The sequence below is a fragment of the Hemitrygon akajei genome, chromosome 21, assembly GCF_048418815.1.
Source record: "Hemitrygon akajei chromosome 21, sHemAka1.3, whole genome shotgun sequence".
Taxonomy (NCBI): Eukaryota; Metazoa; Chordata; class Chondrichthyes; order Myliobatiformes; family Dasyatidae; genus Hemitrygon; species Hemitrygon akajei.
Genome location: NC_133144.1, coordinates 18,277,596 through 18,305,254, shown reverse-complemented (window position 1 = coordinate 18,305,254; position 27,659 = coordinate 18,277,596). Strand labels below are relative to the sequence as shown.

The following is a 27,659-nucleotide window of genomic DNA, read 5'->3' as shown; positions in this document are numbered from 1 at the left end:
CAAAATGTTTTTGGCGGCATGAAAAAAAACCATGCATTAGCCGCACCGTAGTAAAGGCCGCAGTGTTCAAAGCTGTTCAAAGCGTGGGAAAAAAGTAGCGGCTTATAATCCGGCATCTACGGTACCATTAATTTATATGGGAAAAATTTTTGAGCATTCCCAGACCCAAAAAAATAACCTACCAAATCAAACCAAATAACACATAAAACCTAAAATAACACTAACATCTAGTAAAAGCAGGAATAATATGATAAATATACACCCTAAATAAAGTAGAAATATTGTAGGTACATTGTAGTTTCACTTATCAAAATCAGGAAGACAGCAAGCCAAAATCAATTTGGAGGAAATAAACGGCACGTACATGCATATGTACGCACATGCGTACGCACGTACACGCATACACACGTACAGGCATGCGCAAACAACAGCCTGCACAAGGCTTCATGGTCATTGTAGTCTTTCTCGGGGAAAACACACATATAAAGTGGGCATCTTTTTTTCGTAAAAGTGACAATCCCCTTTGATTAGTGAAAACAGGTGTTAATGCAGGTCTTTCGTAACAGTGAGTTGTCGTAAAGCGAACGTTCTTAAAAACGAGGGGACACCGTTATACAACTATAACCCTCTGTTATACAACTATTTAGGACAAACCTGACCAGGGATTCGTTTTCCAGATTGTTACTGGCAGCATACATTGAAAGTAAAACTCCGAACAGTGCAGGAAGGATCAGTCAGACAAGCATGGTCTTGGTGCTTGTTCTATTTGATCATCCTTACAAAGCAAACCTACCATCCCAGCAATGTAGTGTACTAAATTTTCATGCATTTCCTCAATACCACTATATACTTAAAAGAGAAAGAGACTAAAACAGCCCACACAAATCACAACCATAATCAGTCCCTTAGGCTACATCCACACTACGCTGGATAAATCTGTAACTGAAGCTTTTTCTCTTCATTTTTACCCTCCATCCACACTAAAAACGGCGTTTTCGTTTCCTGAAACTAGAGCTTTTCAAAAACGCTTTCCAAGGTGGATATTTTTGAAAACGCTGCTCGGGCAGATCAGTGTGGACGGCTTAACCGGAGACTTCTGAAAACGCTATCAGACGGCAGCGTGCTATTTCATTGTTTTCTTGAACGCAACCTAACAATTTCAGAACAGACGGCAATGAGACTGAAGCCAGAAGAGTTAGAAATGTACTCACCAGATACTTTGACCCATAACTTACTGAATAAATAAGTATACTCACTTTGCCCTGTTTTCCGTCCTTGCTCGTATGAAGGTGGTTTACCTATTTATGCAAGTACTTCTCTGACAATAGATGTGTAACAGCCTAATGTAACATTGTATGGAAATACAAGATAACACTGATGCAGACATGTTTTACACATTTGACAAGGTGCTTTATTAATGCAACAGAGTTAGTCAGTTTTTCAATGTTCTTCATCAGCCAGGTCAATCTGTCCATGAACTCCCTGTCGGTTGCCGCCGTACGCTCCAGTATTTGTTTTTTTTTAGTTTTAAGTTCTCCTGCGCGAGAGCCAACAGCTGTCCATCGTTTTTACAGCGAGATTCGACACCAAACATGTCGCTTGTTTTCGGTAGATGTGTCCTGCACATGCACAGCAGGAGGAGATTCGCTGAAATCTCCGTTTCAGTGTGGATACAGATATTTTCAAAAACGCATAGTGTGGACGCCTATCGTTTTTACGCGAAACCAGCGTTTCAAAATTATCCAGTCTAGTGTGGATGTAGCCTCAGTACTGGAATGTAATGCCAAACTACCGCTTCTGTTAATTAAATAAACAATGGTAATCACAATCGTTTACACCTCTTTCATCAGAGACCTTTTTCAAGAATTAATTTTCGCGATCCAGTGCCCCTGGCATGACCAGAGTTTATTACTTGTTAAGGTGGATTGAGCCACTTTCTTCAATGCTGAAGGTACTCAAGGTTGTTCGGTAGGTGCTCTAAGATTTATACCTAGCAAAGTAGGAATGGCTATAACTTCACTGGTCAGGATATTGTGTGATATGGAGAGGACATGTAGATGGTAGTGCCATTCTCATGAACTTGCTGTCTATCCTCCTAGGTTGAGGTATTCCAGGTGCAGTCTCAATATCTATGTTAGTAAGAGATCTTTATTCGTGGGCTCAAATTCTCTTTTAGTAAAGGCTGACATACCATTTGTCTTCCTAATTGCTTGATGCAGCAGCATGTGTACAAGGATATGCAGATTCCTCAATCTGTCAGCATTGTGCATAGAAGTGGGTCATCTCATATTTTCCCACATATTCTATCTGCTATGTTCTAGCTCACTGACTTGCCTATGTTCCCCTTGGGGCCTCTTACACCCCCCGCTTCCTGCTCTCAGTTCTGTTTAGTTGGGTATCATCAGCGAACTTGGAAATATAACATTTGGTTCCCACCAACCAAATAGTTGGAGCCTGTGCACTGATCACTGTTGTATCCTACATTAGTCTGCCAACATGAAAAAGATCCATTTATTCCCACTCTTGTTTTTAATTAATTTTCAGTCCCTTCCAGTATGTTACCCCCAGTTCCACATGAAACCTGAAAATTTAAGTACACCACATATACTAGTTCCCCATTAGCTGTTCTACCAGTCACACACTCAAAAAACTCCATAGACTAATCAAACTTGATTTCCCTTTCTTAAATTTAATCTTTTCCAGGTGGTCTGTTATTATATTTTTATATAAATTTAGCACTTTATGTCAATATGTCACTTAACACTATGTCAATATGTCAGTAGTTGTTTTCAATAGTGGGCTCATCTTTGCTGCTTTCCAAACCGCAGGAAGCATTCCAGAGCCTCTAGAATTTTGAAAGATGACTTCTCTATAAGCCATCTTTATCAAGACAGTATTTAATTTCTCCACTTTTCTTTATTCTCCATTATAAATTTGCCTATTTGTAAGAGTTATATATTGACCTTTGAGTCTCTTCCCTTTTTGCATATCAGAAGCCATAATCCATTTTGTCCTTCTCACCAATTTACTCTCTTTCTGTCTTCCTCCTTTATGGATATTGTAGTCCTAAAATGCTTTCTGTCCTCATGCTTCTTATAACATTATATGCGTTATTAGAGTTAATTCAAACTTTTGAGTCAATACAAACTTTAGTTTCTTCTGTCAGCTTCAGACCAATCAAATGCTGTGCTTTTTTGTGCATTAGGATTTTTTTTTTGCAAATTGTGTTATTTTCTTAAATGCCAATAATTTAATTCCTTATATGGTAATTCTTTACAATTTTTCAATCAATTGTGCCCAAGTTGCCCCAAGTATCTTCATAGTTCAGAAGCCAGATCCTCGCTTTGAATTGAAGTTCATCAGTTTAACTCAGTGTAAGATTCTAAAATATTATGACAGATCTCTCCAAATGTCAGTTTATAATAAACACAGACTCAGTGGAACAAAAGTAAAATTTAAATATTGTTTGAAACAATCTTACAGGGAAATAAGAAAAAGAATAAAATAAAAAAGATATGCCAGTTGCCTGTTCCTACAATAAGACAATTTTGTAGAAAACACTCAGAGGTAAACTATTAGCAGTGATCCAGACTATTCAGAAAACAATATACAATATATTTTATGTTCAAAACAGGTTGTTCTTTCAAATTTCCTCTAGAGGGAAATGTTTCCCACTCTCCAAGTGGAGAAGCTGAATTTATTTTCTCCCTTTCCTCTAACAGCTTCAGCTTTATTGCAGTTCATTTATATACAGTGGCATGCAAAAGTTTGGGCACCCCAGTCAAAATTTCTGTTACTGTGAATAGCTAAGTGAGTAGAAGATGAACTGATCTCCAAAAGTAATAAAGTTAAAGATGAAGCATTCTTTTCAACATTTTAAGCAAGATTAGTGTATTATTTTTGTTTTGTACAATTTTAGAGTGGGGAAAAAAAGGAAAGAAGCACCATGCAAAAGTTAGGGCACCCCAAGAGATTTGAGCTCTCAGATAACTTTTACCAAGGTCTTAGACCTTAATTAGCTTTTTAAGGCTATGGCTTGTTCACAGTCATCATTAGGAAAGGCCAGTGATGCAAATTTCAAAGCTTTATAAGTACCCTGACTCCTCAACCCTTGTCCCAACAATCAGCAGCCATGGTTCCTCTAAGCAGCCGCTTAGCACTCTGAAAATTAAAATAAATGATGCCCACAAAGCAGGAGAAGGCTATAAGAAGATAGCAAAGCATTTTCAGGTAGCCATTTCCTCAGTTCGTAATGTAATTAAGAAATGGCAGTTAACAGGAATGGTGGAGGTCAAGTTGAGGTCTGGAAGACCATGAAAACTTTCTGAGAGAGCTGCTCATAGGATTGCTAGAAAGGCAAATCAAAACCCCCATTTGACTGCAAAAGACCTTCAGGAAGATTTAGCAGACTCTGGAGTGGTGTTGCACTGTTCTATGGTATAGCAACACCTGCACAAATACAACCTTCATGGAAGAGTCATCAGAAGAAAACCTTTCCTGCATCCTCACCACAAAACTCAGCATCAGAAGTTTGCAAAGGGACATTTAAACAAGCCTGATGCATTTTGGAAACAAGTCCTGTGGACTGATGAAGTTAAAATAGAACTTTTTGGCTGCAATGAGCAAAGGTATGTTTGGAGAAAAATGGGTGCAGAATTTCATGAAAAGAACGCCTCTCCAATGTTAAGCACGAGCGTGGATCAATCATGCTTTGGGCTTGTATTGCAGCCAGTGGCATGGGGAATATTTTGCTGGTAGAGGGAAGAATGATTTCAATTAAATAGCAAATTCTGGAAGCAGACATCACACCATCAGTAAAAAAAAAAGCTGAAGATGAAAAGAGGATGGCTTCTACAACAGGGTAATGATCTTAAACACACCTCAAGATCCAAAATGGACTACCTCAAGAGGCGTAGGGTGAAGGTTTTGCCATGGCCCTCACAGTCCCCCGAACTAAACATCAAAAATGTGTGGATAGACCTCAAAAGAGCAGTGCATGCCAGACAACCCAAGAATCTCACAGAACTAGAAGCCTTTTGCAAGGAAGAATGAGCGAAAATTCACCAAACAGGAATTGAAAGACTCTTAGCTGGCTATAGAAAGCATTTACAAGCTGTGATACTTGCCAAAGGGGGTGTTACTAAGCACTGATCATGCAGGGTGCCCAAACTTTTGCTTCGGGCCCTTTGCCTTTTTTGTTATTTTGAAACTATAAAAGATGGAAATAAAAAGGTAATCTTGCTTAAAATATTAAAAAAATGTGTCATCTTAACTTTATGCCTTTTGGAAATCAGGTCATTTTTTATTCGCTTAGCTATTCACAGTAACAGAAATTTTGACCAGGGGTGCCCAAACTTTTGCATGCCACTGTATGCCTGCTGAAAGCAGGTAAAATGTGGCCAGGACTGGAGTGGCAATGCAGCAGCTATTTATTTTCGTACTCGTTGGTTCTATGCTTGTGTTTTACACTGTGATTACACGCATAGCCACCAGTACAGTAGCTGTTCATAGAGTCGTAAAGCACTACAGCACCAAAATAGGCCCTACAGTCCATCAAGTCAGTGCTGAACTATTTTTCTGCCTATTCCCATCAACCCATACAAGGACTATGGTCCTCTATAGCCTCTTCTCCATGCACTTATTCAATACAAAATTCAACGTGCATACTTTAGTTATGACCTTTAATTCTACTCTCACCCAACCTGAGTTGAAATAGTCTGCTTACATTTACCCTATCTATACCCCTCATAGAGTTGTATACTTCTATCAAATCTCCTCTCATTCTCCTACGCTCCAGGGAATAATGTTCTAACCTATTCAACTTTTCCCTACAAATCAGGTTTCAGGACCCGGCAACATCCTTATAAATTTTCTCTTGTGTTCTTCCAGTTTTACTGATACCTTTCCTATAGATAGGTGACCAGAACTTCACACAATACTCCAAATTCATATAACATAACATTGCAATTCCTATATTCAGTACTCTGCTTTATGAAGGCCAATGTACAGGTTTCCCCCGCAATGCGAAGGTAGAGCGTTCCTATGAAACCGTTTGTAAACAGAAATATCGTAAAGCGAAGAAGCAATTACCATTCATTTATATGGGAAAAATTTTTGAGCATTCCCAGACTCAAAAAATAACCTAAAAAATCAAACCAAATAACACATAAAACCTAAAATAACACTAACATATAGTAAAAGCAGGAATGATATGATAAATATACACCCTGTATAAAGTAGAAATATTGTAGGTACAGTGTAGTTTCACTTATCAAAATTGGGAAGACAGTGAGCCAAAATCGATTTGGAGGAAAAAAATTGGCATGTACACGCATGTGCACCTACACGCCTATGCATGTACACACATACCTACACACATGCGTACGCACGTACACGCATGCGCAAACAACTGCCCACACAAGGCTTCGCTGTCATTGTTGTCTTTCTCGGGGTAACCACACATATAAAGTGGGTGTCTTTTTTTTGTAAAAGCAAAAATCCTCTTTGGTTAGCAAAAACAGGTACTAATGTAGGTCTTTCGTAACAGCGAGTTGTCGTAAAGCGAGCGTTTGAAAAACAGGGGACACCTGTAGCTAAAGCTCTCTTTATGACCCTATCTACTTGTGACACAATTTTCAAGGAATTATAGACTTCTATCCCCACATAGCTGTATATCAGTGTTACGTCATGATTGGTCTGTCAACATGTGCAATGTTCAAGACTAGAATTGAATATGAAGCTGTATTTGGACTCTGGCTCAGATGGTAGCAATGTGTGTCTGGTTTCTCACCTGCTATAAGCTGGGCCCTGTTGCTGCTTCCATAATGGTCTTTCTGGTCACTATGTGGCACAGAGAGATTCAGCATGGACAATGGTAATGTAATTGACTACAGCTTTTAAGGAGTTGTGGCTTTCCTGGGGATCCCTCAGGAAGTTTCCCTAACAGATACAGGAACTCCTGAAACATAACTAAACAGACAGCTCCGTTAGGAAAGGGGAGACATTTCACTGGAGCAATTTAGTATCTACTCAATCATTAAAGTTGGCTACTACAGCCAGAGCCCTTGCTGAAGTACAAACAGGATCTCCTTAATGTAATTCATTATGAAATACGGGGATGCAGCATATACAATTATATATAGTTATCTGGCATAATGAAAGAACATCTTTTCCTTGGTACTTGTAAAATATTCACATTTTAAAGTTCCTTCCTTTCATTGTTTTCTTATTTTTTCAGCAAATATTTCCTACAGTTCAGAAATCAAAGCAAAATCAGTCACCTGCACAGCATTTATTGGGATATGTGAAGAAAGGTCATCAGCCTGAAATGCTAATTCAATTAGGTTAATTATTGAGTACTTGATCTTTAATTACTGTTTTTAAGAAAGTGTCTATATGGTGTACTTTCTTAACTAGATTGAATACATTCAAAGCTATCTGCAATGTTTAGTTGACTAACACATAGACTCTTGAATGTGAATATCCACTTTTATAACAGCAGTCAAGTCACATTTTATCTTTAAGTTGTTCACCACATTGGTAATCTGGCACCATCTATATCCCTTGGTGGTGCTGGCTGTACACCTTTCTGCAGCATGTTTACAACATGCTGATGGCTTTGATTGTGTATATGAGTCTGACTTTATTCTTTTAGCTGGGTATGAGTAGTAGGTGTCCCTCTTGTAAATCATTGCTCATCGTCTTGCATTATCATAAGAACTGACTTGCCATATATAAGAATGGGGGCCTGGGAAAGAATATCACCAACTCCCAAATTATTCATTATCACATATTGAAAGGATATTGCATATCAGAAAAAAAATGTAAGTTACTTCTCTTTCTTACTGCTTGGAGTACAGTGAGCTGGACTGTTTGTGGCTATTCCTTTTTAGATTTTTGATTTCGGCTACTGCCTGCTCTACTTGAATTTCCTCATTGAGTTCTGCTAATGCGGTTTCCATAACCGTTGCCAACTTGATACTAATCTTAAGTCAATGCTGCACTGTTCATATACCATTTCTATAGGTCTGTTGAACCAGAGTGGAACTGATCCAGACATTCCAGAAACAGCCTGAAGGAAGTGATTTGAGGAACTAAACTGAAAGAAATGCTATGGTCAACATAAACACCAAGATGTGGGAAATCTTGAGCAACATACAGAAAATGCTGGAGGAACTCAGCAAGTCAGGCAGCATCTGATGGCAGCAGTTCTGATGAAGGGCCTCTGCCCAAACTATTGACTATTTATAGATGCTGCCTGTTTGCTGAGTTCTTCCAAAATTTTGTGTCTGTTACATATGTGTTTGTTTTTCTAGTTTCCCTGACTTGAATTAGATCAAAGTACTATAATACCTATATTGTATTCAGTGATATCAGATTACATACTGTGCATGAATCTTTGTGTCAAATTGCTTAAGTACGTCATGTACCAGTAAGTAGAACTGGTTCTGGAAGTGGTGAGAGGGTTTATTTTTTCACATACATCATAACTTTCAATGTTATGTACAAGATACATGCCTAAGGATGATGGGATTTGTTACAAACCCATTATTCTGATTATCTGCCTTAGACGGCAGACTCAGATCACTAGTGCAGTTCTCCTTTAAGAAAATGGAAATGGGGATGCTGTGCCAATCTACAAGTTAGATTGAAATAGGCCTTAGAATTCCACTCCTGACTATCCTGCTGATGAATGTACAATCACTGGAAAATAAAATTGAAGACCTCAAAGCAAGATTGCTGTACCAGCGTGACAACAGGGACTGCTGTGTACTGTGCTTCATGGAAACATGGCTATCCCTCGCCATTTCGGATGCCGTATTACAACTCAATAGCTTCTCTGCTAAGACAGGATAGATCAGTCTTTTAAAGATAAAGGAGATGGAGTATGCTTTTTGACTAACTCATCGTGGTGCACAAATGTGGCAGTTCTGTCTTAATTCTGCTCACCTGATCTAGAATGTCTAGCGATCAAAGTCATCCACTTTATCTGCTGAGGAAGTTTTCTGCTGTCATCCTGGTAGCACTGTACATTCTATCTCAGGCCAATGTCAGGCAAGCACTGGAGGAGCTAAGCAATGTAATCAGTAGGCATGAAACTGCCTTCCTTATCATTGCGGGGGACTTCAACTAGGCCAGCTTCAAGAAATCTCTGAACAACTACCACCAACATATTATCTGTGGAAACAGAGGAGCCAACACACTTGACTACTATTATACCACCATCAAGAAAGCTTACTGTGCCATCCCATGCCTGCAGTTTGGAAAGACTGCAGCACCAGTGGTGAGGACATAGAAGATACGGTCAAATGAAACAGAGGAGTGCTTACAGAACTGCTTTGAGTTGATAGACTGGACAATATTCAAGGATTTATATTTGAATCTGAATGAATATGCCACAGTTATCACCAACTTCATCAAAACTTATGTGGATGAGTGTGCGCCTTTGAGAATATACTGGACATAACCAAACCAAAAGCCATAGATGAACCAGGAGATTCATAGTCTACACAGGGCATTCTGTGGCATTCAAGACTGGTTATCCAGAACTGTCCAAGTCCAGTCTATTTTAAGGGTGAGAAAACAATTCCAGTTGAGGTTAGAGATGGAATCAGGTGCATGTCAGCTTTGGCAGTGTTTGCAGGCCATTACTTCCTACAAAGCAAAACCTAATATGAATGACTGTGATGCTTTACTCCCAGATGAGCTCAATGCTTTTATGTAGGCTTTGAAAGGGAGAATAAAACTTTATCTGTGCTAATCCCTACAGTATCTGGTAAACCTGTGACCTTTGTCTCGGAAGCCAACATCAGAACATCTTCCCAGACAGTGAACCCTCATAAGGCATCAGGCCTTGATGATGTACCCAGCGGGTCACTGAAAATTGTCCCAAGTAACTGGTGGGAGTGTTCAAGGACATCTTCAATATTTCACTGCCAGTTGGAAGCTTCAACCTGCCTAAAAGGGCGACAATCATACCAGTGTCCCAGAAGAGCAAGGTGAGCTGCCTCAACAATTATTGCCCAGTGGTGCTCACATCTACTGTGAAATGCTTTGAGAGGTTGGCCAGAATCAACTCCTGCCTAAGCAAGGACCTGGAGCTGTAAAATTTGCACATATCCACAATAGATTTACAGCAGATGCAATTTCTTTGGCTCTTTGCTTGGCATTGGATCACCTGTTGTTTATTGACTAAAGCTCAGTGTTCAAACAATCATTCCCTAAATTCTAATTAACTAGCTCCAAAGCCTGGGTCTCTTTACCTCTCTCTAACTGAATCCTTAACTTTCTCACTGGGAGACCACAGTCTGTGCAAAATAACATATCCTCCTTGCTGACAATCAACACTGGTGTACCTCAAAGATGTGTGCTTAGCTGACTGCTGTAGCTAGGCACAGCTCAAATACTATATAAATTTGCACAACTATTGTTGGCAGAATTTCTGATGGAGATGAGATGTACAGGAGCGTGATAGTTCAGCTGATTGAGTGGTGTCACAAAAACAACCTTGCACTCAATGCCAGTAAGACAAAGGAATTGATTGTGGACTTCAGAAAGGGGAAAGCAAGGGAACGCACACTAGAACTCCTAAAGAGATCATAAGTCCTTCAAAGACACTTTCAAGTCCTGGATATCAACAGCTCTATGGATCAATCTTGGGCACAACGTATTGATGCAATTACAAAGGAGGCTTGAGCACCTATGTTTTAGGAGTTTGAGGAGAATTGGAATATCACTTGCAAATTTCTATAGATGTACTGTGAAGGGTATTTTAACTGGTTGCATCACTGCATGGTATGCAGGGCCCACTGTACAAAATCAGAAGAAGGTACATCATGGGCACTAGTCTCCATAGCATCCACAACACTTTCAAAAGTTGATGCCTCAAAATGGTGGCATCCATCGTTAAGGACCCCCATCATCCAGGTCATGTCCTCTTCTCGTTGCTATCATCAAGGAGGAGGAACAGGAGCCTGAAGACACACTCAACATTTCAGGAACGGCATCTTCCCCTTCACCATCAGGTTTCTGAATTGACAATGAAGTCATGAACAATATCTCATTATTTTTTCCCTCTCTTTTTGGACTACAGTCGGCCCTTCTTATCTGCGAGGGATTGGTTCTGGGACCCCTTGCGGATACCAAAAAACGCAGATGCTCAAGTCCCTTATTTAACCTGTTTTAGTGCGGTGGACTTTAGGACCCAGCGGAACCCCAGACCTAACTTAACCTATCTCAGAGCGGCGGTCTTTAGGACCTGGCGGAGCTCTGAATTCGCAGAATTTCTGTTCATGAAAATAGTCACGATCACGATTGAAAATAAAGTGGAAATAATAAAGCGATCGGAACGAAGTGAAATGCCATCGGTCATTGGAAAAGCATTAGGCTACGGTTGGTTAACGATCGGAACAATTTTAAAGGATAAAGTGAAAAAGGCCCTGCCCCGATGAAAGCTACAATTATTACTAAGCAACGCAGTGGTTTAATTACTGAAATACATACGTATCTTAAGTGTTTTATGTGCCTAGAAAGGTAAAATATATACTACTTTCTAAGACAAATGTTTGACTAATTGACACTAAATAATACTGGATGTAATTGTTCTGACTTACTTAGTAAGAGAACCTCTGATTTTTTTTTCAATCCCGATCCACGATAACCTACGCACATCCTCCCGTATACTTTAAATCATCTCTAGATTACTTAATAATACCTAATACAATGTAAATGCTATGTAAATAGTTGTTATACTGCATTGTTTAGGGAATAATGACAAGAAAAAAGTTTGTATATGCTCGAACAAGAAGTGCTGGAAGAGCACTTCCAGGTTTTCGCAATTCACAGTTGGTTGAATTCGCGCATGCGGAACTCGCAGATAAGGAGAGCCAACTATACTTACTTATTTTTCTATATACATTGTAATTTATAATTTTATTATTATGTATCACATGTACTACTGCTTCAAAACAACAAATTTCGTGCCATATATCAGTGATATTGAACCTGATACTGATTCTGACATTAATGAGACAATAGTAAATATATATCAGGAGAAATTAGATGGTTGTATTCAACATGTACAGATGAAACAAAATGGTTCCTGCAAATAGAATCATTTCAACAACATACACAAACTGCTGGAGGAACGCAGTAGGCCAGGCAGCATCTATGGAAAAAAGTACAGTTGATGTTTTGGGCCGAAACCCTTTGGTGGGACTGGAGAAAAAAAGCTGAGGAGTAGATTTGCAAGGTGAGGGGAGGGGAGAGAGAAACGCCAGGTGATAGGTGAAACTTGGAGGGGGAGGGATGAAGCAAAGAGCTAGAAAGTTGATTGGTGAAAGAAACAGAGGCTATGGAAGAAAGACATGGGGGGAGGAGCACCACCAGGAGGCGATGGGCTGGCAAGGAGATAACATGAGGGAGGGACAAGAGTATGGGAAATGGTGAAGTTAGGGTGGGGGGGCATTACTGGAAGTTTGAGTAATTGCCGTTCATGCTATCAGGTTGGAAGCTACCCAAACGGAACATAAGGTGTTGTTCCTCCAACCTAAGTGTGGCCTTATCCCAGCAGTGGAGGAGGCCATGGATGGACATATCGGAATGGGAAGTAGAATTAAAATGGGTGGCCACTGGGAGATCCCACTTGTTCTGGTGGATGGAGCATAGAGGCTTGGCGAAGCGGTCTCCCAATCTACGTTAGGTCTCACCGATATGCAGGAGGCCATTCCGGGAGCACCCAACACAGTATATGACCCTAGCAACTCACAGGTGAAGTATCACCTCACCTGGAAGGGCTGCTTGGGGCTCTGAATGATAGTGAGGGAGGAGATGTAGGGGCAGATGTGGCACTTGTTATGCTTGCAAGGATAAATGCCAAGACAGAGATCAGTGGAGAGGGGCAAATGGACAAGGGAGTCGCATAGGGAGCGATCCCTGTGGAAAGCAGAAGATGGAGGGGAGGAAAAGATGTGTTTGGATGTGCTGGATGCGGAGGCTGGTGGGGTGGTAGGTGAGGACAAGAGGAACCCTAATACTGGTAGCATGGCGGGAGGATGGGGGTGAGAGCAGACGTGCATGAAATGGAAGAGATGCTGCCTGGCCTGCTGAATTCCTCCAGCATTTCGTATGTGTTACTTGGATTTGCAGCATCTGCAGATTTTCTCTTGTTTGTGGTTTGAATAGAATCATTTCAACTAGTTTGATCAGCATTAAATCAGCTTGTGCTTTATAAGTAAATGGCACTTCATGATGAGGTTGAACACAAATGATTAAAGTCTAGGGTTTTGCATTTTTTAATACATTTCACCATCTGAAAGGACTTTCTGATGTGTGCTTTTAGAATGAAAGTGAATCTTATGGTCTTCAAATGTAAGTTGCTAATAGATATGACAAAAAAAAGATACCACTTTCTCCAATGTCCTTCATGTTAGTTCTGAAGTAAGTTTAATTGTCTACACTGTGATTAAACTTTGGGTACAGAATGCTGTTATAACTGAGTGTTTTTTAGAATAGTTCCTTTAATTTTTTTTATGGTAGATAGCTGAAGTATTTATGAGGCTAAATGTGTTCAATCTGTTTATTCTATGTTGCTGAATCATATTTAATGTGTTTATTCTGACTACTCTGGTTATTTTAAATGAGAAACTTAAACACAATATTTGATTTAACAAGTTTATATTCACAGCATGAAGTTCTGTGTGCCATAAGTGTACTTTAGAAATATGGACACTGAGGTTAGTCAGGTCTGCATCATTTTTTTTAATTCTTCCATTTTAATGAATGGGTAAATGGAAAATCCTAACTCCTTTCCATTATATCATGAATAGGTATACCTAATGGGAAACTACCTGCACAAAGTACTTATTAGTATTTAATCTTACTTAGATTTGACAAAGAAACTAAAAGTAAGAATGCATTTGCTATTTTGAAATGTATTATTTTTGTTGCAGTGATGCCTTTGATTTTGAATATGGATTGATAATTCTGAGGATTAGCCAAGGACTTGATATATCTCAAATACTTCAATTCCAAGGTAGGATTGTGTAGCAGCAATAATCTCAATAAAGCAAATGTACATGTGCAAATCTGAAATGTGAGTAAAAAGCTGCCTGGTAGAAACAAATACTGAAATGATCACTTTCTCAGGAGAGTTAATGTTTCAGTTGTTGTGTACAATATACAAGAGTTTATCAGTCAGTTGAAATTATTTTTATAGAATTGAGTCGGTGGTGAGAAATCAAGGTAGCAAACAAAATCTGGAGGAACAGCAGATCAGGCAGCATCTACGGAGAGGAAAATAAGGTTGATGTTTCTGGCTGAGGCCCTTCATCAGGAAAAATCAAGATTGAATTATTTGTATTAAATATATTGGAGAATGTTCAGAGAATGTCATCACGCTATAGGAAGGTGGAAATGATGTGGAGTGTACCATATAGCCTACTGTATATTATGGGACTACTTTATGTTGGAGTAACACGTATTGAGAATGCGCTGTTAGGCACATATTGATCTGTATATATGTGTGCTCAGAGGTTAACTTTCCATGACTTTTATATGGAAATCTGTATTAAAACAACCAAGTTTATTGGCAGACGTTACTCAGAGGGGCAGGGACGACCCCCCCCCCCCCCCCAGAGACTTGAGTTATAATTATTATTATTACATTACTTTGTCATAACTTGATATTATTAAGTTACTAAGTAAACAATTGGTAAGCATTGTATGTTTAGGGTAAACATATTTGTTTAGCATAGTGCCCTCAGTACAAAAAACAAAACAATTGATACACTTAAAAGGGGAGGAGTGTACTATATAGCCCACTGTATATTATGGGACTACTTTATGTCAGAGTCACACGTATTGAGCATGCACTATTAGGCACATACTGATCTATATATATGTGTGTTCAGTTCGGGTTTCGTAAGTAAAAAGCCTTGTTAACTTAGCTCCAGTCTCTAGCGTTTTTATTTATAGTTTTGCTGTGTAACCCGACCACGTACACAACATGGAGGAAACTCATCAGGATGTTGCCTTAGGATGGAGCATTTCAGTTATGAGAAGAGATCAGATAGGCTGTGTTTGTTTTCCTTGTGGGGAGGGGAGACCTCAGAACTCTTTTCCCGTAATGATGTTATCTAGAGATTTGATGATACAGGCTTAAGGTAAAGAGCAAGAGGATTAAAGGGGATAGGGTATAGAGTCATAGTCCTTCAGTCCAACTAACCCTGCGAACTATGATATCTTTGTTAAATCCACTTGCTTGCATTAGGTCTGTACCATTATGCTTTCCTATCCAAGTACCTGTCCAAATGGCTTTTCAATGTTATAATTGTATCTGTCTTTATCTCCTCTAATAACTCGTTCTGTATAACCACCATGCTGTGTGAGAAACCTCCCCTCAGGTCTCATCTCACTTTAAAACTATGCCTTCTATTTTAAACCCTCCTACCCTAGGGAAAAAAATTACTATCTACCTTATCTATGTTCTTTTTAATCTTATAAATCTCTGAGGTCACTACTCAGCCTCCTATACTCCAGCGAGAACAAATCCAGCCCATCCAACTTCTTGTAATATGCTGGTGGATCTCTCCTGCACTCTTTGTAATGCTTTAACGTTAATTAACTCCTAAAATGTAGAAGAAAACAACTGTCAGGTGCAAATCTCAGTTCAAAATCAAATGACCATTCTTGACACTCACCTTTGAATTGTCGCTTGACTTTCAGGCATGCAGAATGTGGAGTTCCTTTTATGTGTGATCCTGTTAAACGGTCACTGTTGGTTTATAACTTGGAAATAAGAGTGATTTCATATTCATTTACTCAGTGTATGTTTTGGAGCAGCCATTCATCATTTGAATTTGGGTCAAGAAGAGAAGAGTAAATAATACCGAAATTTTAAAAGCCAAAATCTTGGTGGATTTTTAGTGTCAATCTTTCATCTCATTGTAATAAAGAACAATGCACTGTTTTGAGGATATTTATATAGAAATATGTTAGAGCTGTGCAGCATGGATCTAATTGGTTCTGAGGAAGGCTTTTTGAGTTGAAACATTAACTGTTTCTCTTTCAAAGATGCTACCTGACCTGTTGAATGTTGCTAACATTCTCTTTTATTTAAGATCCATTCGTAGTTATAAAGTTGGAAAATTTTAAAGCCAATCATTGGATCATTGGAGTAAAATGGTTAAAATAGTAGAAGTCCTCAAAATGTTTTATTTGAAAGGCTATTATTGAAAGTTTCAAGTCAACTAAATAATAATGGATGTAAATATTAAGCCCAGTTATCTCCAAGAGCTGGGGGTATAAACTTCTCACAGATAATTTTAAAAAATGCAGATACCACTCGGGTTCTATCCTTTGTACAAATGCATTTATGCCCTACAATGTTCTACTCATTAATAACAATTAATATGCATTAAGTGCACTAAGATATTTAAATACTTAAAAGAAAATTATTTATGGAGCACACTGAGTTACTATTTACTATTGAGTCAACAACATTTTTATAAAACTCTTTTCAGTCTCTAACTGATAATATTGTTTCAAGAATGAACTGATATGATGGCTCACAGAATCTGTTCTTCCAAACAGTATGATAATAGAAAGGTGGTCTCCTATACTACTCAAATCAACATTGATACTGTTGTAGAATGATATAATCATTAAGTTTAATGCAGAAATCTCTGAGATTAAGGAGATTTTTTCACAGATGCTTTTCAGGGATGACCATTATTTATCAAAAGCAAAAGTATGATAACTGCATTTCCCCAGTCATCGGTCAGTCTTTGATCACTGTTACTGAAGCAGACAACCAGATTTTCAGCCTTTGTTTTGAAACTGGTATGCTTTAACTGAAAGCAAACAAAAATAACATAATTTGCTCCAATAATATATCAATAAAGTTCAGTAATCAATTTCAGGTCAGTGTCCAGCCTCCTCTATGCTTAAAGTGAGTAGGCCCCTTTCTTTAAATCGCTAATGTGTGGTGGAATGAAATCTTTGTTTTTTTGTGAGGAAGTACCAAAGATAGTAGGTAATTCATCATGAGGAGTAAGCGACAGGATTTAAAATCTATATGCTGTTCCTTGCAGTAAGGATTCTGTGTTCGTCAGTTTTTTCTAATGTAGGCCTATTAGCCAGTAAAAATGTAATTCTTCTGTCAAATACAGTCAGATACAACTGGCTCCAATATATTACATGGCCTCACATGTTGCCATTCTTTGAGTGTACTTAACTTCCATTGGCAGTCATAGAACAGAGTCTTGTTATACTTCTAATTAGTACATTGGCAAATATTCAGCTGAACATTTACAAAATTATTTTAAAAATGTTGCAATGCATAATCTGGTCAGTAGAAGTATAGTAGAATGCTTCAGTGTACTTGTGCTTCATTGTGATGTCTAAAAATGGAGCTGAAATTCTGATTCTATAGGGGAAAGTTCCATATCATTATTTAAAATATCCATATGGCAGTTGGCTGCAATGAGAGAAGGACAAAACTGCTCTTGTGAATCTTCTGGCAAAAACAGCAAGAGTGTCAGAACTTAGTTACCAGACCATTAATATCTGGCAAGGGCTTTGTCATTTCACTCTATTGTCTGAAGACCATCCTGACTTGGGAAGAAATTTAAATAACATGGTCCTTGTCAAGAACATGTATTACTTTTCCCTTATAACGTAGAAATATTTATGTAACAGTTTAAATGTTCTATATAGAAGTGCATTGCTTCTGATTTTATATGATTGTCCAAAATCTTTGTGTGCACTGGTGTCAATAGTTTTTTTCTTTTGTTTATAGAAGAATTACAAAGAAAAGAGCAAGAAAAACTAGCATTGGAATCTGCTAAGAGAGAGGAAGAAGAGGATGGAAAACGAGGAATCCGTTCACTGAAATTCTTGAACAGAGCTGTGAAACATAATGCAAATACTTCATTAGCAGTGAATACTCAGAAGAGTAAGGCCTGTCTGTGTGCACTAAAAATGATAATCTGCATTAATAGCCGGATATTGAAATATTAGCCATGATTCCAATTTTCTACCATAATTCCAGTAGGTGACAAGTGAAACTCCTGGAGAAATTGTTGAGTATAGGTGTCAGTCATTCTGAGGATTTCATCAGCCACTTGCTGTGAGAGGCTGAATGATTCTCAACAAATTTCAGAAACTTTGTAAAGTCAAATAGATTTTCCCATGGATCATACATTTTGGAACCAATTTTCACAAAGAGCAGAATTGTTGAATGTATTTTGTTTAAAGAAAGCCAAGAAGGTGAGAGATTACTGTGGGTAGGCAGGAATAGAGTTGGTTACTTTCAGATCAACCACTAATTTATTAAATGGCAAAGCAGGTTCAAGGGGCCAGGTAGTCTGCTCTTAATATATATATGCTCATATGATCATTGACTTGCTGCACATGGTGAATGAAATCTAGCTTAGGCAACAGATAAGGTAGGATTGGAGAGTGGAATAGTGCTCAGCTAAGGTAATAGATAATACAATCTATTTTTAGTTGAAAGTTATGGTTCCTCTTAAGTTTGATATTATTTAATTAATGTTTAAATGGAATGGCAATTTGAGAAGTAAAAGTAAGATAGTAAATGGGAATCTGTAAGACAGATAAAGCATACATTTTTTGCTAGAACAGAAATCCAAATAAAAGAATGGAATAAGTGAAGTCAGAAAGCAATTTCCATCACTGAATAGGAGGGGGGAGTTATTATCAAGAGGCTTTAGACATTTTCAGGATTGAAAATTATTTTGATAAGGTAATGTTCAGAGTAAACAAGGGGTGCAATCCAAATTTAGATCTATAGTATGGTTATGGATGTATCAAAACTTTTTAAACCAGTAAAGTATTACACCATGGGGTTAAAGAACTATAATTTGACATCCAAAATAAGAATGACTGCAATAGAAACTATTTGGAGCTAGCAACAGACAAGTGATAATCAAAAGTAAAATATTTAATTGTTGGAAAGAAAATTAACCACAGTCGGTCAACAAATACAATATTTTCAGGATATGTGATATTTGGTCACTGTGACATGGCTATTTATTACATGGTTTGTGATTTTATACAACACTCTTAACAATCTATCTGGGCTATGAAATGCAGGAACTGCAACGCTGCCAAATAAATAAGCGAACAACTCCAGGTGAGGGAATATGGGATAAACCTTTTCAGGCACCATGCTGTTGAGGGTATCCTTGCAACACCAAGATAAGAGATGGCATTTAGAAATAGTTAGGCATTTAGAAATAAAAATAGTTTTTCTTCCCCCTATTCCTTGGGTAAACTTAACAAATCAGGTCAACAGAATTGCTTGGACCTTAATTTTACAACTTCAGTTGAGACTTAAATTACAGTGACGATCTCACTGATTTTAAATCTCAAGCAAATGTCCCTGAAACATTGGAATTGCTTTTTTTTTAGGCAGTTGTAATTGCATTTCTGTTTTTTTTTTAATCTAGCTTTTAAAGGGAAAACATACAAAGTCAGGAATTAAATTAGTACATTATGATTTCTACCAGTAGCAGAACAATATGCCATTTGGAACCAAAAGAAATGTACAAAATGTTTTTTCCCTTTTCCCAAACTAAAACATGACCATAGATTTAGAATGGTTGACATTTTCTTGTGGCTTAAGATGACTTAATTGCATTCCAGTTTTATAGATTTTGAGGTAGTTGAAGAGACCAGTGTTGGATACCTAACCTATGATGGTACAGGAAATCCTGAATGCCCTTTTAATATTTTGATTGTTATGGACCAGAGATTCTCTGAAGGATAAGGATGTTGCACATTTTCATGGCAGTGTTGATAAAAGATCGCATAAATGTTCTTGTATGAAAGAAGACCCCTTTAGCTATTTGAGTTGCCTTCTGTAGTTGGTCCATGTCTTGGAAGCATGCAGGGATAACTGCTGCTTTGTGAAACATGCATTTTGTGCTGAATTTGAGGGCTTGATTTCAGAATTGATCCCTTCAGACAGCCAATTGTTGTCCTGGCCTAATGAAGGTAATTTAAGAATTTCAAATGTCAAAGTTTGCCTTCACTGGGATGTAGTTTCTAAAATGTGGAAGCTTGTCTTCCGTATAGTGGTGGAAAATGCTTTTGCAGATTTAAAGCATGTGGTTCATTCTGTTGTACACTTTGAATGAATAAATACCATTCTATAAACCACACCTTGATGACTGAGGTTGGGGTTTCCTTTCTTCTGGAATGGAAGCAAGAGAGATTGAACAGTTTCTTATTTATTCTGCTGATTAACTCCACTCCAGTAGGAAGCTTGTTAGATGCAAAATTGCAGTAAGATTGAGTGTCATTGACCTCAGTCTGTACTAGAGGAAATCATAGTTGGTGGAGGCTGAATTTGAGTAAAGATTCCAGACAGATGGGTGAGCTTGGCAAGGAGAGAGATTGAGTGGGAATGATCTCTCAGGATGAAAAGTTTAAATAGTGAATCTGCCTTAAGAAAGATGGTAATCTCAGACTGCAGATAGACTACAAACTTTTAACAAAGACTCCTACATCATTTTACAGTCAGTGTTTGAAGGGCTTTTTTGCATAATACAACTTTGTACATATTACATCAATCAAACATTGCATGTTATTTGACATCTCTACTTGCTTACTCATTATACATGTAAATTTGGATCAAATATCCTATGAAGTGGATTGTGATTAGTGGATCTACACATGCTTCATGATTGAGAATTTCATAACATTCTTCCATGGTGCAGACTAAAACATTGATGAAGAAATTGTATTCCATTCTGCATTGTTTTCTGATGGCTAATTAACACCTGAAATGTATCACCAGTAATAGAGCACAAAGCTTGTGGAGTTGGTCAAAAGTTTGTCAGATGGAAAGAAGGACGGATTATTTTCTTGATAGATGAAGCATGTTTAGGCCTTCCTGCCTTATTCATTTAGTATAAGATTAAAGGAAGATGGACTATATGCAATCAGATTTAAGGTCTTCAGGAGAAGGTCACCTTGGGCAGAGCTGGGGTATAGCAGTGGAAGTGAAATAATTTCATGGCAAATTTGTGGCTGTCCTTGAAATAAGTATTTATTGATGGTTCCATGTTGTAATTTAATCCAAGTTAAGGTCATGAAAATGAACACTCTGCAAGATGTCACATACTTTATGGTTGTGGAACCTCATTCATCACAAAGAACCCTTTGTCCACTTTTTAAAAGATGTTTGTCACAAATGTGATGTAATTTTATATTTGAGTCATTTCCTGCAGTAGTATTGTCACTTTTCCGAACAGTGGAATTATATCTCTTAAGCCAAAAGTTGCAGTCCAGCACTTTTCTGCCTCTACAGAGACATTTAGTGTGTATGATTCATATAACTGTCAAATATCAGAGCCCTATTAAGTTTATTTTTTTCCAAACCATTTTGAAACCAATATTATCAACAAGACCATTTTTGACGTGGGTTTAAATTCCAAATTAACAAACTATATTTATTTATTGAAAGTGAACGAATAGGACATGGTGAACTTGTATGCTGTTCATTGGCAACTAATACTGGCTGCACAAAAACAATAATTTCTTTGTCATATTCAGGCTTCAAAATCTCTACTGGTTATGCTGCAAATTTCAATCAACGCTTATTGGAAGCTAGTGCGCAATTCAAAAAGAATCAAGAGAAAGGCACAGTAGATGTTTGGTGGTTGTTTGATGACGGAGGTATGAAGCATATCATTTTCCAAAAGATTTTGTGATTCTGTTCATTTGAATAAAGTTATGTTTTGGTAAAAGGATAGGCTTTCTTAAGATGTCTTTTGTGACATTAAGATCATGAAAACATTTTATATTTAAAGAAATAATTCCTAATAACATGTAAGAAGTGTCTAGATGTGCACTCAAATCACTTGGGCATAGAATGGGCTATGGATGAAGAGCTGTGAGTTGGGATTAATGGGAGGGTGCTCAATGGTCACATGGACAAGTTGGGCTGTTTGGCCTGTTTCTATACTGTACAATTCTATGGCCCTATAGTCACTTTTATGTTGTGAAAATGTGGCATCCAGTACATAGCAAGTTCCTATGGTCAGGAGTAACAAAACCATATTATATGTTGGTTAAGGGAGGAAAAATTGTTCTGGAGTCCTTGAAAATTTCAACTTTCTTGTAATACCATTGATCATTTAAATCTGCCTGGAAGAGGGCCTACAGAGTATTGATTTAACATACACTGCGAAAGACGGGCTCAACACTATATCAGTCCTGCACTAAAGTGCTATTGTAGATTATGCACTCTTATAGAATGTGGTTCAAATGCATCATCTTTTAATTCATCAGGAATGCTAATGCTGAAGATACTTGCTTATTTTATGAAACCTGTTCAGTGCCTTAATTTTACCAAGTTGAAGTATCCAGGAGTTTATAAATAGTGAAAATATTGGAAGTATTTCTGATAATGCTTACAGTTTTAAAGTCAGCTATTAGAGCCTAGGTGTAATTCTAATACACAAAATGATTTTAATCTTTATGAAAGTAAGCATATTACATGAATATTTATACAATCAATCTCAATTATTAATCCCAGTGTCTTTGCCCTGATAGGCTTGACTATTCTTATTCCTTATCTGTTAACAACACGGAAAAAATGGTCTGGTTGCAAATTGCGTATCTTTATCGGAGGGAAGGTGGACAGTATTAATGAAGAGAAACGCGCGTAAGTTTAGTTAAAATTATGAGTTCCAACCTACTTAAGTAATGAATAGTAATCATCACAATGAGAAATTTCCTCTGAAAATTAGGAACTTAGATCATGAATTTTGTAATTTTGATTTTAGATCTTCTGCATTTTACACTTTAACATAAGGTTGCTGGTTATGTGCAGAAATGAGCTTTCACTGCTATTCTGAAGCTGACGCCCTTGCCACAAAATGGATTGTTTGAGTAGATGATGTGCTACCACCAGAAACCTGGTCCCAGTGTGCCTCCTTAAGTTATTTACTTTTTCAGCATGCCTTTAGAATTTATTCCCAACTGTTGTTGGTGGCAGTCTTCTCCATCCAAGCTTTTAGCTTGTAAACCACCCCACCCCATCCAAGCAACACACACAAAATGCTGGAGGAACTCAGGAGGTCAAGCTGCAGCATCTATGGAAAAAGAATAAACAGTTGATGTTTTGGACCAAGACCCTTCATCAAGACTGGAAAAAAAGATGAGAAGTTAGACCAAGAAGGTGGAGGGAGGGGAGGAAGAAGTACAAGATGGTAGATGATGGGTTGAAACTGTGGGGGGAGGGGTGGGGGAGAGGGCTGAAGTAAAGAGCTGGGAAGCTGTTATGTGAAAGAGATAAAGGATATCTGATCGGAGAGGGAAGAAAGGAAAGGAGAAGGAGCAGCAGAGGGCAGTGATGGGCAGGTAAGGAGATGAGGTGAGAGAGGGAAACTGGAATGGGAATGGTGGGGGATGGGGAAGCAATTACCAGAAGTTCAAGATACTGATATTCATGCCATGAGGTTGGAGGCTACCCAGACAGAACATAAGGTATAACTCCAACCTGAGCATGGCCTCATCATGGCAATAGAGGAGGCCATGGATTAACAAGTCAGAATGGGAATGGGAAGTAGAATTAATGTGGGTGGCCACCAGGATATCCTGCTTTTTCTGGTAGACTGAGTGTAAGTGCTTGGCAAAACGGTCTGCCAATGTACTTTGGGTCTCACCGATAAATAGGAGGCCATACAGGGAGCAGAGGATACAGTTTATGAGCCATCAGGCTTGTTTAGATGTTCTTTTGCAAATGTCTGACGCTGAATTTTGTGGTGAGGACGTAGGAAAGGTTTTCTTCTGATGACTCTTCCATGAAGGTCATATTTGTGCAGGTGTCGCTATACTGTAGAACAGTGCACCACCACTCCAGAGTCTGCTAAATCTTCCTGAAGGTTTTTTTCAGTCAAATAGGGGTTTTGATTTGCCTTTCTAGCAATCCTATGAGTAGTTCTCTAGGAAAGTTTTCTTGGTCTTCTGGACCTCAACTTGACCTCCACCGTTACTGTTAACTGTCATTTCTTAATTACATTACGAACTGAGGAAACGGCTACCTGAAAATACTTTGCTATCTTCTTATAGCCTTCTCCTGCTTTATGGGCATCATTTATTTTAATTTTCAGAGTGCTAGGCAGCTGCTTAGAGGAGCCCATGGCTGCTGATTGTTGGGACAAGGTTTGAGGAGTCAGGGTATTTATAAAGCTTTGAAATTTGCATCACCTGGCCTTTCCTAACGATGATGGTGAACAAGCCATAGCCCTAACAAGCTAATTAAGGTCTGAGACCTTGGTAAAAGTTACCAGAGAGCTCAAATCTCTTGGGGTACCCAAACTTTTGCATGGTGTTCCTTTCTTTTTTTCACACTAAAATTGTACAAAACAAAAATAATACACTAATCTTGCTTAAAATGTTGAAAAGAATGTTTCATCTTTAACTTTATGACTTTTGGAGATTAGTTCATCTTCTACTCACTTAGCTATTCACAGTAACAGAAATTTTGACCGGGGGTGCCCAAACTTTTGCATGCCACTGTATATATCTGAAAATGTCTTTTGGTATCCTCTTTGGTGTTATTGCTCGGTGACCATATTTCATCTTTTCCCTTCTTATGGCTTTTTTTAGTTGCTTTCTGTTGGTTTATAAAAGCTTCCCAATCCTCTAACTTCCTACTAATTTTGCTCTATTACTCCATATGCCTTTTCTCTTGCTTTGATGTTGTTTTTGACTTTCCTTGTCAGCCACAATTGCATCATCCTGCCTTTAGAATATTTATTCTTTGGGATGTATCTATCCTGCACCTTCCGAGTTTCTCGCAGAAACTCCAGCTATTGCTGTTCTGCCATCATCCTTGCTTGTGTCCTCTTCAATAAGACCATAAGACAAAGGAGCAGAAGTCGGCTATTTGGCCCATCAAGTCTGCTCCGCCATTTCATCATGGGCTGATCCAATCTCCCCTTTAGTCCCATTCCCCCGCCTTCTCACCATAACCTTTGATGCCCTGACTACTTAGATACCTATCAATCTCTGCCTTAAGTACACTTGATGACTTGGCCTCCACTGCCACCCATGGCAACAAATTCCATAGATTCACCACCCTCTGGCTAAAATTTTTTTTTCGCATCTCTGTTCTGAATGGGCACCCTGCAATCCTCAAGTCATGTCCTCTCGTACTAGACTCCCCCACCATGGGAAACAACTTTGCCACATCCACTCTGTCCATGCCTTTCAACATTCGAAATGTTTCTATGAGGTCCCCCCTCATTCTTCTAAACTCCAAGGAGTACAGTCCAAGAACGGTCAAACTTTCCTCATATGTTAACCCTCTCTTTCCCAGAATCATTCTAGTGAATCTTCTCTGAAGATTCTATAAGGAGCCCAAAACTGCGCACAGTATTCCAAGTGAGGTCTTACCAGTGCCTTATAGAGCCTCAACATCACATCCCTGCTCCTATATTCTATTCCTCTAGAAATGAATGCCAACATTGCATTCGCCTTCTTCACCTCTGACTCAACCTGGAGGTTAACCTTAAGGGTATCCTGCACGAGGACTCCCAAGTCCCGTTGCATCTCAGAACTTTGAATTTTCCTCTATTTAAATAATAGTCTGCCCGTTTTTTTTCTTCTACCAAAGAGCATAACCGTATACTTTCCGACATTGTAATTCATTTACCACTTCTTTGCCCATTCCCCCAATCTATCCAAGTCTCTCTGCAGACTCCCTGTTTCCTCAGCACTACCGGCCCCTCCACCTATCTTTGTATGATCAGCAAATTTAGCCACAAAGCCTTCTATTCCATAATCCAAATCATTGATAAACAACGTAAAAAGAAGCGGCCCCAACACGGACCCTTGTGGAACACCACTGGTAACCGGCAGCCAACCAGAATGAGATCCCTTTATTCCCACTTCCTGTTTCCTGCCAATCAACCGACGCTCTATCCATGTATGTAACTTTCCTGTAATTCTATGGGCTCTTATCTTGTTTAGCAGCCTCATGTGCGGCACCTTGTCAAAGGCCTTCTGAAAATCCAAATACACAACATTCACTGCATCTCCCTTGTCTAGCCTACTTGTAATTTCCTCAAAAAATTGCACTAGGTTTGTCAGACAGGATTTTCCTTTAAGGAAATCATGCTGAGTTCTGCCTATCTTGTCATATGCCTCCAGGTACTCTGTAACCTCATCCTTGACAATTGACTCCAACAACTTCCCAACCACCAATGTCAAGCTAACAGGTCTATAATTTCCTTTTTGCTTCCTTGCCCCCTTCTTAAATAGCGGAGTGACATTTGCAATCTTCCAGTCCTCCGGAACCAGGCCAGAATCCATCAACTTTTGAAAGATCATTTCTAATGCCTCCACAATCTCCACTGCTACTTCCTTCAGAACACGAGGGTACATTCCATCTGGTCCAGGAGATTTATATACCCTTAGACTATTCAGCTTCCTAAGTACTTTCCCTGTCGTAATTGTGACTGCGCATATTTCTCTTCCCTGACACCCTTGAATGTCCAGTATATTGCTGATGTCTTCCTCAGTGAAGACTGATGCAAAATATTTGTTCAGTTCCTCCGCCATCTCCTTGTCTCCCATTCTGGAATGAAAAGATTGTCATATGAGGAGTGTTTTAATGTCTCTGGGCCTGTTCTCACTGGAATTTAGAAGAATGAGGGGGGGGGGGTCCTCATTGAAATCTTCGAATGTTGAATAGCCTCGATAGAGTGGATGTGGAAAGGATGCTTCCTGTGGTAGGGAGTCCAGGACTAAAGGGCACATTCTCAGAATAGAGGGACATCCATTTAGAACAGAGATGTGGAGGCATTTCTTTAGCAAGAGGGTGGTGAATCTGTGGAGTTCATTGCCATAGACGGCTGTGGAGATCAGATCATTGGGTGTATTTAGGGTGGAGGTTGATAGGTTCTTGATTAGTCAGGGTGTGAAAGATTATAGGGAGAAAGTAGGAAAATGGGGTTTAGAGGGAAAATGGATCAGCCATGATGAAATAGCAGAGAGCAGACTTGATGGTCCAAATGGCCTAATTCTGATCCTATCTTTTATGGTCTAATCCTCTGATCTTTCAAGTTAGCTTCTAAACTTTCCCAACTCCTTAAATTTAACCAACTAAGTATTTGTCATCCAACATGCTATGATCTTTGAATCCTCTTTGGCTGCAGGGGAAGTGCCAGAGGACCGGAGAATGGCAAATGTAGGTCCCTTGTTTAAAAAAGGTAATAGGGAGAAACCTGGGAACTATAGACCGGTGAGTCTTACATTGGTGGTCTGCAAACTACTGGAAAGGATTCTTAAGGATAGGATCTATGAGCATTTGGAGAAGTACAGTCTACTCATGGATAGTCAACATGGCTTTGTGAAGGGAAGATCGTGCCTCACGAGCCTGATTGAGTTTTTTGAAGAGGTAACAAAAGAAATTGATGAGGGTAGGGCAGTGAATGTGGTCTACATGGACTTTAGCAAAGCATTTGACAAGATATGAGACACCCATTCAGGAAGTCATGAGGCATGGGATAAGTGGAACCTTGGTTGTTTGGATAAAAAATTGGCTTAAAGGAAGAAAGCAGAGGGTAGTTGTGGAAGGAAAGTATTCTGCCTGGAGGTCGGTGACTAGTGGAGTGCCACTG

General features: G+C 38.7%; 1 protein-coding gene across 2 annotated transcripts in view; it reads left to right on the top strand.

Moving 5' to 3' along the window:
- The window catches only part of slc12a1 (solute carrier family 12 member 1), a 150,801-nt gene that overhangs the window by 108,525 nt on the left and 14,617 nt on the right, over positions 1-27,659 (top strand). Inside the window, exons 19-22 of one of the 2 annotated variants that reach the window (XM_073024915.1) lie at positions 13,950-14,032; positions 17,801-17,953; positions 21,580-21,702; positions 22,582-22,693. In XM_073024915.1, the coding sequence (XP_072881016.1) occupies positions 13,950-14,032; positions 17,801-17,953; positions 21,580-21,702; positions 22,582-22,693 (471 nt within the window). Of the gene's footprint in view, positions 1-13,949; positions 14,033-17,797; positions 17,954-21,579; positions 21,703-22,581; positions 22,694-27,659 lie in introns of both variants that reach the window. The other variant, XM_073024914.1, reaches the window with a different exon arrangement.